At 34.3% G+C, this 13546-nt stretch overlaps 1 protein-coding gene across 2 annotated transcripts in view; it reads right to left on the bottom strand.

Annotated features, from left to right (window-relative positions):
* Positions 1-2124: 2124 nt before the first annotated feature.
* ZDHHC2 (zinc finger DHHC-type palmitoyltransferase 2) overlaps positions 2125-13546 on the bottom strand; it is a 60376-nt gene continuing 48954 nt past the window's right edge. Inside the window, exons 11-14 of one of the 2 annotated variants that reach the window (XR_005026582.2) lie at positions 10372-10484; positions 8801-8875; positions 6365-6464; positions 2125-2792 (exon numbers count right to left, since the gene is read on the bottom strand). Coding sequence is in view for 1 of the 2 variants with exons in the window: in XM_036894203.2 (XP_036750098.1) it covers positions 8835-8875; positions 10372-10484 (154 nt within the window). In the remaining variant the exon portion in view is untranslated. Of the gene's footprint in view, positions 2793-3983; positions 6465-8800; positions 8876-10371; positions 10485-13546 lie in introns of those variants that run through there. The other variant, XM_036894203.2, reaches the window with a different exon arrangement.

The following is a 13546-nucleotide window of genomic DNA, read 5'->3' on the forward strand; positions in this document are numbered from 1 at the left end:
TTTTGCTTGTTACACACCCTTGTTTTCTTTTTTTCTAAACAAACAATACCGTTCCTTGGTAGCTGGTATAATATACCATCACACTGACCATGTAGAAAGAGAAACAAAACTTGAGATGTACATACATATATACACTTTTCTTTGGTTGATTGATTATAATTATCTTGGGCTCATCCATAACCTTTATGTCTTGCCTAATTATAATTTTTAGAGCCTTATATAAAAGGGTTTTAAGACATGTTTGCATGTTACACTAAAATTAGTGCGTACAATTAAGGTTGCTTTTCAAAATACTCAGCTTTTACAGAAATGATTATTAGGATGGTTTTAATATTGGGCTTTAGGGGGCTGTACATGCTAACAGAAAAAGACATGAATTCTAAACTGACAGTCTTACAGCTGAATAAAAATCAGTGGAACACCACATCAATGAAAGGATAAAACCATATGAACATCTCAACAGAGGCTTAATTAAGCATTTGACAAAATTCTACATCCATTCTTGATAAAAACTCAAAAAAATGTAGAGGAAACACCTCAAGATAATAAAGGTCATCTATGATAGGCCCAGAGCTAACACACTCTGGTGAAAAGCTAAGAGCTTTTCCTCTAAGATCAGGAACAAGAAAAGGATGCCCATTCTCGCCACCTATTCAACATAGTACTGGAGGTCCTAGCCACAGCAAGCAGACAAGATAAAGAGTGAAAAGGCACCCAAATTGGTAAGGAAAAAGTTAAACTATTTGCAGATGACATACACAGAAAACACTTGAGACTCCACCAAAACACTATTAGAAGAAGTAACTGGATTCATCAGTGTTGCAGGATTCAAAATCAAAAACAAATCTATTGCATTTATATTAGTAATGAGCTAGCAGAAAGGGAAATAAGGAAAACAATTCAATTTACAACTTGATCAAAAAATAAAATACCTAGGAATAAACCTAGCCAAGAAGGCAAAATAACCTGTACTCTGAAAACTAAGACACTCATGAGAAGAATTAAAGATGACATGAATGGAAATCTATCCCATGTTCATGGATAGGAAGTACTAATGTCAAAATGGCCATCCTACCCAAAGCAATTTTGCAAAGCAGATTCAATGCAATCCCTATCAAAATACCCATGGCATTTTTCAATGAACTAGAGCAAATAATCCTAAAATTCACATGGAGTCACAAAAGACCCTGAATAGCCAAAGCAATCTTGAGGAAGAACAACAAAGCTGGGGGTATCACACTCTCAGACTTCAAGTTATACTACAAAGCTACGGTAATCAAAACAGTATGGCACAGACACAAAAACAGACCCATAAATCAATGAAACAGAATAGAGTGCCCACAAATAAACCCACTTAATATATGATAAAGGAGCCATGAATATGCAATGGGGAAAAGAGTCTCTTCAATAACTGGTGCTGGGAAAACTCCAGCTACATGCTAGAGAATGAAACTGGATTACTGTCTAACTTCATACACAAAATGGATTAAAGACTTAAATGTAAGACATGAAACCATAAAACTCTTAGAAGAATACATAAGCTAAAATCTCTTGAACATGAGCATGGGAGTTTTTTTTACAGACACATCTCCCCAGGCAAGGGAAACAAACAATGAACAAGTGGGATGACATTGAACTAAAAAGCTTAAGTACAACAAAGGACACCATCAACAAAACAAAAAGGCATCCTACAGTATGGGAGAATATATTCATAAATGATTTATCTGATAAGGGGTTAACATCTAAAAAGTACAAAGAGCTCATACGAACCAAACAGCAGTAGACTCACAGACACTGAGAAGTGACTGGTGGTTACCATGGGGGAGGGGTTGGGGTGCGTGGGTGGGTGAGTGGGGAGCGTGAAAGGGATAAAGGGTCACAAAAATCTCAATCATAATATAAGTTGGTCACGGGGATGGAAGTGCAGCATGAAGAATACAGTCAGTGGTTCTGTAATGTCTTCCTATGTTGACAGATAATAACTGTACTAGTGGGGGTGATAATTTAATAATGTGGGTAACTGTTGAATCACTGTGTTGTATACTTGAAACCAATACAATGTTGTATATCAACTACACTTCAATTAAAAACAAAATAACAGTGGGAGGACTTCCTTTGATAGAAGTTCTTTAATTTGGCATCAAGAGAATTCTACTTTGAAGCATTATTTTTTTCTTATTTTGATTACTTTCATCTCTTGAGAATTATTAATAAACTCAGGTCAGGACTGAGCTACTTATACTATTAAGTCTTCCCTGAGAGATGCTCCTTTATGTAGCAAAAAACAATGCTTAAAATCACTTTTCAAAAGGCCTCTTTGATTTAATTGGTACTAAGATATAAGTCAACTCAAAAGATAAATAATCAGAGAAGACATTTTCCCCCTAACTGTAAACAGTACAGAAATACTGAATATTGGCTGTGAACAAGAACAGCGAAGATCTATATTTGAGCACAGTCACCAGTTACCTGCAGGCTGCAAGTGATTTAAAGTCGTCTCTAATGGCATTGCCCACATACCATATATGAACTTTTTGCTTGCATAAGAATATTAAAAGTGTCAGATATTGAATCTTAGTAGCCCAGGCTGCATTAAGGTAGAGCAAATTCTTTACTTACAAGCTCTTTCGTCAGAGGATGGAAAAAACATTCTATTTCAGAGCCTCCTGCTACACTAAACTTGTGCTGGGAGACACTTCACATTCAGTGTTTGATCCACAGAATTCCTTTGAAGAAAACCTACTTGAATTCGTCCCTTCAGTGATGTTCTCTTGATTCATATCAGGACACTACTATAAAAGAGTAACAAATTCATCATGGCAAAGGGAAGGAAAGCTCAAGGATTGTGCCATTATAATGAATGACACCACTTCCTGAGTTCTGTAACAAAGATTCTTTGGTAATAAGTTCTAAAGGAAACCTAGTGGTGGAACAGATTGCTCAATTTTAAAATCGAGACTTCTGTAATGTGTATTTTTATAATGCTTTTAATAAGTGACAGGATCAAACTGCTGAAATTGCAATAAAAAATTAGAATCTGAATGTTTACCAAGAAAGGGTTAAAAATTTCCAGTGATATCTTTGTAAAAGAGTAACAAACACTTAAGGTGTAAAATGTGGTTGGCTTCCACATTTAAGAGGAAATAGTTCTAAGTTGTCTAAGTATGTGGAAGAGGAGTGTAGGCTGCTAAAACTTTTGGGATTAAGCCAAGTAGCTTTTTACAGTTTTTAAGTTTTCCACAGAAGGATCTTACCTGGTGATACACGGGATTTGTGAAAATCCATTGCTGAAATGTGTCACTTAGACCAAAATATTGGCAGATTAGAATCTGTAGTGTGAGCCTGGATGGGATGGTCTTTTTGGAGGAAACCTTCATTGTGATCTGCACTATAAGCAGATTTGTATTTATCATATTTGTGTTTCATATATATGTTTGTGTGCTTTTTTAAAATTCATAATGGTTTTAGAACTACCACTTTTACAAGTAAATATCTGAGAGTAAGTGTATTCCTAAGTATATAGTATAACTTCAGAATCAGTCCAGCAAGTTTATATGTATTTCAAAATAGGGAAAATTTGCTAGTTTATAATAAAATGGAGTAACTATGTTCACAAGTTGTTTTCTTGAAGCACATCACACGATTACTACCTTAATTTTTTAATGAATATGGTTTTTAAATCCTTTATATTTGATTTCCCTAGTGAAGATAGTTTTTGTCAAACATATGCCATAATTCTAATAGTTACCTGTTAAGTACAGTGTTCTCAAGTTCTATAGTCCCTTTCTGATTGTCCTGAGAATCATTTAATTACTAATGAGTAATTAACTCATCCTGATATTCACCTCTTCTCAAAATAGCTGTTTTGACCAGCTGAAGACATGAGTTATGCCTATAATAGCTCTAGTAAACTGTTAGGATAAGTATATCTTCAAGGCAATTTATATTGTCAGTGAAAAGGCAATTTCATATAGACAGAAGTATAAGGGGGTCAACCAGACTTTATTACGATATAACAGAATTTATGGATAAGCACTTCCGTGAATGTCTCATTGCATTTAGCATAATTTTTCCTTATCTTCAAAAATACAAACCTTCTTTCACCATACAATGGCAAATAGTTAACTAACGTTTATGAAGCATTTGTACATTTTTAAATGAAAAATTTCTTAAATATTGATACTTACATGGTAGAATCTCTTAAAAACAGGAAAAATCAAAATTACCAGTTTAATGTACTATTATATCAGGACAGCTGAAGTGTAAAAGTGTCTTCAAGTTTGAGTTAACCAAGTACATTTTTTAAATAAAATGTCTTTAAGATACATTTTATAAGCATGTACAAAATGTAGGTCTATTTGATGTTTTATTCACTCAGGTAAATTTATACTGCATACCTAATGAGATATGCCACCATATCCAAAAATTATAACCCTCTCAAATTGAAAACCAAACTAAACAAAAAACCCTTTAAGAGCTATTCACTGTATGAAAACAAAAAGGGAACTGTAACAATTTAATGAAGAAAATTTTAGTTTGAAAAAGCTTTTTGAATCCATTTCTAATTACATGTGTATTGAATTACACATTTCAGTAATTACATAGAAGACCTACAAGGGGAAAAATTAACAGTACTCTAGCAAGGTAAAGAATAAAAATCCCTCTTTTTTTCTTAGCTTCTAGTTTGACAAGAGGGAATACCTAATGGAATCCTGACTGTAAAAATAGCTGTAGTACTGTGCTTTGAAAAAAATCTGGTTGCATTTAATTCTGAATACATGACATTGCCCTTAAGACTTCAAGCAGTAGCTGTAGGTTCCAACCTGGCACTTCAGGTAATGAAAAATGATGACACAAAAATACTTTGAAATAAAAATAAAAATGCATCACCTCTGAGATTTCTTGAAGCAGATTGTCAGATCAAAATCTTTTAGCTTAAAAAAGAAACCTGAAAAGACTGCCATTCTAGTTTTCAAAGAACTGTACTAAAATGATCTATAAAATGGACTTGGCTGACTTTGGGTCTTCCATAAATTCATTTCAACATAAAACTCAATACTTTTAGGAAGGATGAGTAATTGCAAGGATCTTTTTATTCCATTATCCTCAGGTCTTCTTTTTTGAATTTTTGCCTCCTTCCGATTTTGAAAAAAATACCATTTTCTCTTTTATCAAATACCAGTTTTTTAGGCATGTAAGTGTTAAAACATATTCTGCTTTAAAGTCTCAAAATCAGTACCAAATAATGTATACACTGTATTCTAATCTCTAACATTTACAAAAATTTACACTTCAATCAAATTTTTTAAAAAAACAAAACTTTTTTTTTTTTCAAATAGTGCATACAAGGCACAAGCGCTTCTTAGTATATTTACTGAAGCCGAACATTTTGGCATCTACAAACACACCACTTTAGTTTATCTTAAACTCAATATCTAAACAGCACTGCATTTAGTTCATGTTGAACTAAATCTCTAAAAATATATGACTTTTTAAAATGATTTGCATAATTTAATCTTAGTAAATATTTGAGGAACTAAGTAGTTAAACTGTCATACTTTTGGTGAGAGGATACAAATAATATAGATACCAATGGAGGACTAGTCTACGGGCCCATCAGGGATTCTTAACAGAAATTCACTATTTTGCTATTTCATTAGGAGAAATAACCTAAAAAAAGGAGATTTAAAAAAGAAACTGGCAAAAGAATATCATAAACCAATCTTCATAATTATTATTATAGATTTCTTCCAATTTAGGAAGATTAGAAGAGATGAAAAATATGTTTCTGAAGTAACAGAAATGTATTAGTTTTGACAAAAATTTCCTAGTCAGTTGCTTTTCAGTGAACTCAAGCTTCAACGATCACACTTTTCCAGCAGGGAACTAAGGTTATAATTAAAGTCTGGCAAAAAATGGAAGTAAACTTCAACTGTAGGCCACTTGAAATTTGCAATGAATTCATACTTTTACGGTTCACTCCAAGGCTGGATTCACATCAGAAGGCATAAACAAAAAGTCTGATACTCAACTTCCACCTTCTCATAGGTAATGAACAGATTTTACGAATAAAGCTTGTTAGTATACTGTGACTTGAAATCTTTTAAATTTCAAAATCTTAATAAGTCTCAATTTTCTCAATCAGAAAATGGGCTTTGGATCTGGTAAGTTGTGCTGCCCAAATATTTGGCTGAAAACTAGCCCATGAAGTTTATTCCAAGTTTTTAAGATAGAAAGTATTTTGTCCTTGATTCATTAACCATAAGTACTTTTAATACTTAGCAGGAATTTGTTAAGTTGAGACAATCTGCATAGTGAATATAAAATGTGTTGTGTTTTAAGCAACTGCTCTGAGAGAACTAACCAATTCATATTCTGCATATCCAGCCAAAGGGACATGGGAACACCTGGCCGATGGTGCCTTCTTGTGGGGAGCCTCTTCCATCCATCTACAGCACTGAATCCTTGAAATGAAACAGAAAATGAAAAAATCCTTTTTTATTGTGTTAACTATAAAAAAGAAAAGAGAAACTAATTCACTATTTGTTGCAGTAACATTCCCTGTTCAAAATTAGATCTTTTTTATGCTAGAGGCCTCAGAGATGTGTTCTTTAATATAGACCTCTACATCAGGGCATACACCCAACTATAATGTGCATGTACAAGACCAGAGGATCTCGTCAAATGCACAAAATGCAGATTCAGATTCAGCAGATCTAGGTAAAGTCCAAAATTCTGCATTTCTATTAAGATCCCGGATGAGGCCAATGCTGCTGGTTTGGGGCTCCAATTTGAGTGGCAGGGCTCTATGTTATTCTGCATTTGTCTTCTGAGGCCAGTAGTAATTTAGGAGTGACAACTGAGTTGGAAGGGGGATTCAGGGAAATAATGTTGAAATTTCATGTGCATAAAACACAGCATTTTTACTTACATTGTATTAAGAGGAAAGGTTGGACAGGCTAAATTTAACTAACACTAATACTTTAAATCCTGCGCTACTGTGGGTCCAGACACATTACAACTATGTGGAAAGTAGTCTGAATGAATAAATATTTTATAAAAAGACCACAGTTCACTAATGTAGCTCAAAAGAGGAGAAGAGAATATGAATTTATCATTTGGTAATATAAATTAAGCATATCAGCATCAGAATATATTGTCCAATATAAATGTGCATTAAATAACTGCAAGTCAGATGGAAAGCAGGAACTCCTAGTTTAAAAGCTTTAAAATTAAACTATTTGGAATATTAGCTACCTAAGGAAAACTATTATTTTAAGGAAACATTTTACCATGACTGTTTATGTCACTGGAATGAAAAACATGACCCCAGAAAATCACCTTTTCTTTTTTTAACAGCAATGCAGCTGATTCATGCTACCACTTGGTTATTATGACCACTAATGTCACATCGTCAAATGCAATCAAGTTTCTGTGAGATTCTTAATTTTAGCAATGTTATTTTATCACTTATTTATAAAATGATTTTTTAGAACCTACTATGTATGTGGCTCTGTGTAGTGTTAAGAGAATAATGATAAATGCAACATTGGTGTGTCAGAATGCTGGCAAGTTGACGTGACTTATACATGATATCCCTATGTAAACTTACAAATACTTAACACAAATGACCTCCAAACAATGGTTATTATAACTAATGATTCAAATGTTGGTGAAAAAAATCCTGTGAAACTTTATATGCTTTACAGAACTATGTTCTAAAAATATTTCATTTGTGGTATTGGTTGGTGATTCACATTTGTGTGTTCATAGGTACACTGTAAGAATTATTTCCAGAAATTTAATATTGCCTCTCCATTTAACCAAATTAAAATAAAAATTATACTATCCTAACCACAGTTATGATAAATCTGATCTACTACACCATCATGTACAGTCATCCAAAATCAAAACATTAGTCAACTGGCAAATCACCAGATCACTCTCTTGCTGTTATTACACAGCTACTCATCAAAACAAAAATAAATCAAAATCCAGATTTTAAAAAAGCAGATTGTGAAAGTTAAAATGACTTAAAAAACAAAGAAAACCAGATATTCTTTGACACAAATGATTTTGTTTTATATGCTACTGTCCTGCTTCTCATCAACTTTAGGAGGCTAGACTGCAGCTTTGTAAACAGAGTTGTCTTGATAACCTCAGTGTTCAATGCTTTATACTGTGTTTACTGTAATGGTACATAGAGCTGTTTTGTTTATATGTTTATGGCTTTGTTCCAAAGGGGCTCTTTATTGTAGCTTTTTATAGATTATGTTTTAAAGCAACTGATTTGGAACTACAGGTTTAAAAAATTATGCTTTAAAGACAATGATTTGGAACACCCATTATTTTAAGAGTGACAGATGCTATGGGGTCCTACTGTGACCAAAAACAGAGATGATAAAGGTTTGTGCTAACAAGATATAATTATCTTGCACTAGACCTACTGAGATTCTGCTAATGGATGGTCAAAGATATGACTACTGTATATCCTGAAGGATAAAAAAAAAAATTGTAAGACCTATGAAATGACAAAATTGTCATGTAAAGCTCAATATTTTAGGATCAATTTTTGCCATTTATTGCATTATTATAAAAATAAATTTTGTTAATCAACCTATTCCTGTTACCAAGTTAATCTAAATACTAGAGAATACCAAAACTAGGTGCATGTCTGGAGGTCTGCAGCATAACCAGTGCAATCCCAAAGGACAGCTAATACAGCTTTTAGGAAACTCTGCTCTAAGAGAACTGGGAAACAGTTAAAAATATAAAATATAACAACAGAGGAAGAACTTACTTTCATAAAATATGAATTAATTTTGTTTGAAGAGCTAAGTCTCATTCTCCATGGTTAATGCAGGATTGCTCATACCTTCAAGAAAAACATATATTAGCTTTTATTTTTTGTATTTTTTGGTTGCTTCAAACAAATAGGAGGAGACTTGTTTATTCATCCATGAGTGCCCCCAGTTTATCTCCTTGGGTGCCTCATATGTAGTATGGAGTATGTATGTAAAGTTTACAAATAAACTTTAGTGCCAGTTTAAGTAAATATATTGAAGAAACATTAATTTTATAATTAAACAGGCTATAGCAATTATGCAATCACTAAGTCTTAAAAGACATACATCAATGGTCATACAGAAACACAGTTACACGTGATACAGTGTTGGCCACAACCAGTGCTACAAATAAGCATGTAAAAAACAGAGCTAAACCCTGAGGAAGTAGAGCTATGAACAAAGCAACGGAAGATACATTGAGCCTGGCACTTCTCCATCACCTTGCATCATTGTCTCCTAATTCTCCTCCCTCATTCTGGTCAAACTAACCTTTGAGCCCTTTCTCACCTAATCCTTTTCAGGTTTCTCCTCCTCCTTTTCCATCATCTTTTAAACTTAAAATAATTTCTCAATTCATGTATCAAAGTAACAGAAAAAAAAAATTAATCTAACATGCCAAATTAGAAACCAAAAAATCACTTCTATCTTAATACAGAACCATAAGAAGACACATGAGTCCCTTCTGAAGTAAAAGGAGCAATTTGTCTTTCCACCCCCTCACCAAAAAAAACTGACCGCCACCACTTCTTTGCTTCTAAGGAAGCTGGTGGATTCAAAGGGCAAAGAGTTGTCATCAATTTTTGTGTAGATAATGCCTGGTCCTTCCCATAGACTAGAAAATAGAATGGCAGGTTTGAGGGGAAGAGACAGAGCCGACTTATGATAAGTAGCCATTTTAAAGATAAAAGTCTAAAAGTTCTTATCTAAGTCTAAAAGAGATTAGATAACTTTACAAATATCACACACTAATTAGGTGCTCAAATTGGGATTTGCAATCAGGTCTGCTTAAAAGCCTTACTTGTTCTTCCTCAATAAACTATATTGACTGAAGTAATCAAAAGATGAAAATAAACAATTACAAGATAAATGTGAGTGGGATATGAAGAAACAACAGGAGCTGAGGCTATAGCAATTATGCAATCACTAAGTCTAAAAAGACATACATTAATAGATTTTTTTCAGCAGATTATATTTCAACCTGTTATCTGAACTGATTGCATTGTTTCCATATTTTTAAAAAATTTTGAGTTTATTTTTATCATCTTATTTAATAAGCAATAATAAAGATTTGATTCTTTCAACTGGGGGAAAAAGCAACACAGATCTTTCTCTCATAAAATGATTTCTACAGGTAACAGACATTGATCAAAGTATTTCACAAATAGAAATTCCTGAAAATGATTCTAAATTTATAATAGGGGTCCAACTCTAAAGCAAGAAAAATTCTACTGGTAACATAATGGAATTTTTTCACAAGTTGTACCTTTTAAAAATAAAATATATCAAAACAGCCAAACACCCTTACCAGCTTTGCCTTTTCCCAAGTTTGTGCTGCTCTCTGTCCAAGACTGAGAATCAGTAAGAAGGTGGCTCTGGGATTCTCTCAATGGCTTTGCAGGAAACTGATGGTTTTCAGGACTGAATAATAATAATCATCATCATAATCATGTTAACTGTTGATTATATTGAGTGTTTCTCAAAAGTATACAATTCAAACTTGTGGTACAGATAATTGTAGGATTTACCAAGAGAATATGGGGGACACAGGAATAAGACACTAAATCCCACTAACTCACAACCAGAAAAGTGGTCTCTCCTCAGTTCTTTTCCTTCTTCTGATTACAATAAGACGACAATCTCTAACTTTGGCAGGTAAGAGAGTCTACTTATAGTGTAACAAAACAGTGTTTTATTATCAATTTTATTTTTTTAAAGTTATATTCTGTTTATGGCAAATTATACTAATGTCTCGTTTAGGACAGGGATAGAAACTTTGGTTTACAAATAAACTTTAGTGCCAGTTTAAGTAAATATATTGAAGAAATATTAATTTTATAGGTGGTATGTGGATATGGAAAAAATTACATGAAGGTGATGCTAAAAAGACCAGTTTGAGAAAAACTGGCCTAATGTTTCTAGAGTAGCCCACCAAGCAATGAACAAAGAATTCTGTCTTCCTTCATAAAACTGAAACAACAGATTTGAACACTATCTATCAGGACTGTTGAAAACTTTCGACATTATCAGGTCTTGCAAACCTGGTGTTTAATTTGTGGAATGAAGTTTTAAAAGGAAGACTTAAGTTTTAAAATTTATTAAATATGCTACATAGTGATATATGGGATGATAGGAAAAAAATGTTAAGTTAAAAATAGTATTTCGTGTAGTCAGAAAAAATTATTGGCATAGAAACTATTAGTGTAACTTTAGAACACCCTGGAATAGCAATTACGAAAATGTTCAAAAGGAAAAGACTTAAAATTCTTCCAAGAATAATTTCACATATTTTAGTAGATATGTTTTTGCTCTTAATAATTCCCTCGTACTTTAAGTTTGTGTAGCTTTAACATCCCCTTATTAAAACATTAGAGGTTAATCTTTAAGACAAAGCATTGTTCCATTCATATGAAAAAAATCCCTTTTACTTTAATTCTCATTGATTCCTCAGGAAAGGGATCAGGTACTAGGTACATCATACTAACGAGGTTCTGGTTTAGGGATTCCTTGCAGATTCCTTGCTAATAAGACTCTAACAAATGGCAAGGATCTTTTTATTCAACAATATCCACTGAGTACCTGTTGCACCAGTGCAAAAAGTCTTTGATCTCATGTAAATTTTTGTAACTGAGGAAGAATAACCATAAAGGAATAAACAAATATATAATAAATCAGGTGACAAATAGAGCCGTGACAGTAGAAAAAGTGTAAGGGGAAGTAGAGGAGCAGGTCACTATTCTGCTGAGGGTTTTCATAGATGGCCTCTGTGGTGAACTTACACCTGAGCTGAAAGGGAATGAAAAACAGATACAAGACCATTCGGCTCTCTGGAGAAGACAGTTGGGAAGAGGCACTAAGTAAGGGGCACACCAGGTGTATTTGAGGACCAACCAGATCTGCTGGAGGCCAGATTAGATAGGACAAGGACAGGACAAATGTTAGATTTTATTCTGAATAAGATGGGAAAACAAGGGAGGGTTTTGAGTAGAAGAGTGACACAAACTGATGTTGTAAAAGGATCACTGACTCTTAATAGAGAATGGACTAGAGGGCAAAAATGGAAATCAGAAAATACCACTGAGGAAAGAATGGAAATAATAATGTGGGGAATGATGGCTGGCCCAGGAAAGCAGCTGTGGAGGTGGTAATAACTTATTTGGATCATAGATATATTTTGAGGGGGCATCTGACAGGATTTGCTTGTGCTGTAAATACGAGGAAACTGAGAGTGAATCTAGGGTGCTTCTGGCTTGAGCACCTGGGAGAATGGAGGTCACTAACACTGATAAATGGATGAATGGAGGAGAATCTGGTGTAGGGTGGGATAACGGTGAGGATGGCTGGCAATCAAGAGTTCTGCTTTGCACCTGTTCAGCTAGAGGTAACTTTGACAGTTAGATGGGATGTTGAGTGGACAGCCAGATATAAAACCCAGGAGTTCAGAGGGGAGACCAGCACTAGCCATAGACACTTTATAGGCCAATCAGGGGAAATCACAAAATTCTGTAGAAGAGACTTATTTGTCAAAACCCAATCTCAACATTTAAAGGAAAGGAAAGAGAAGCCTCAAGAGGTTACCTGACCTCTTAAAGATCACCTAGCTGAGTAACAGTGTCAGAACCAGCATTTCTCCCAAAGCCCAATGCACATTTAGAAGAAGGAGAGATACTATCTCTAAAATCCAAATATTCTTCAACTACAAAAACCACTTAAAGGGGAAAAAAAAGAGAACTATAGTTAAACTTTCTTGTAAAAGCTTAAAGATACATACTAAATAATTTACTAACACAAGATTTTTCTGCATCGAGATCTAAGAACAACCATTAACATTTAGTTGTGTGGAATTTCCAAGCCAAAACTCCCAGGCCACCACCCTGTAAGATGCGGGTGCCCTTGGCTGCCCGTCAGACGTACCAGAATGGCCACCTCATTGCCTGGGGGAGTGCTGTCTGTACAGGGAGCTTTGCCTACGGATGAAGTGGCAAATAGGTTTCATTTCATGACAATTTTAAATGATGTTTAGAATGGCTGCAAGGGTCAGTACCCTTCAGAAGGATTCTGGGGCCATTTTCATTATACTGTGACCAATAAGAAATATGCACAAGATGAGAGGCGTGTAGGTACAGGTGCTATGCTACCTATACTACCAACAAGAAAGCAAATTTCAAAGTCAAGAATGATATTGTGATTATGCTTTTGCTTTTGGCTTTCATTTAAAAATTAGAGGAATGGTCACATTCAAATGAACCCGTCTAAAAGGTGTAACAGTTGGATGGCTCAAACTTAAAAACACACATATAATATTCAGTAAGTTTAAGTGGTTTTGCCTTTTGCCAGTTAGTAGTAAAGTCAGAATCAAGTTTCAGGTCCCCTTCAAGGTCCTGCTAGGCTGCAACTTGAGCAGACTTGAAGCAGGGGCGAAGGTCTCCAGACCTGCATATCCAAGGTTCATTCCCTATCTCTCCACAGAAGCGGCTCACATA

The sequence above is a fragment of the Manis pentadactyla genome, chromosome 7 (genome assembly GCF_030020395.1).
Source record: "Manis pentadactyla isolate mManPen7 chromosome 7, mManPen7.hap1, whole genome shotgun sequence".
Lineage (NCBI taxonomy): Eukaryota > Metazoa > Chordata > Mammalia > Pholidota > Manidae > Manis > Manis pentadactyla.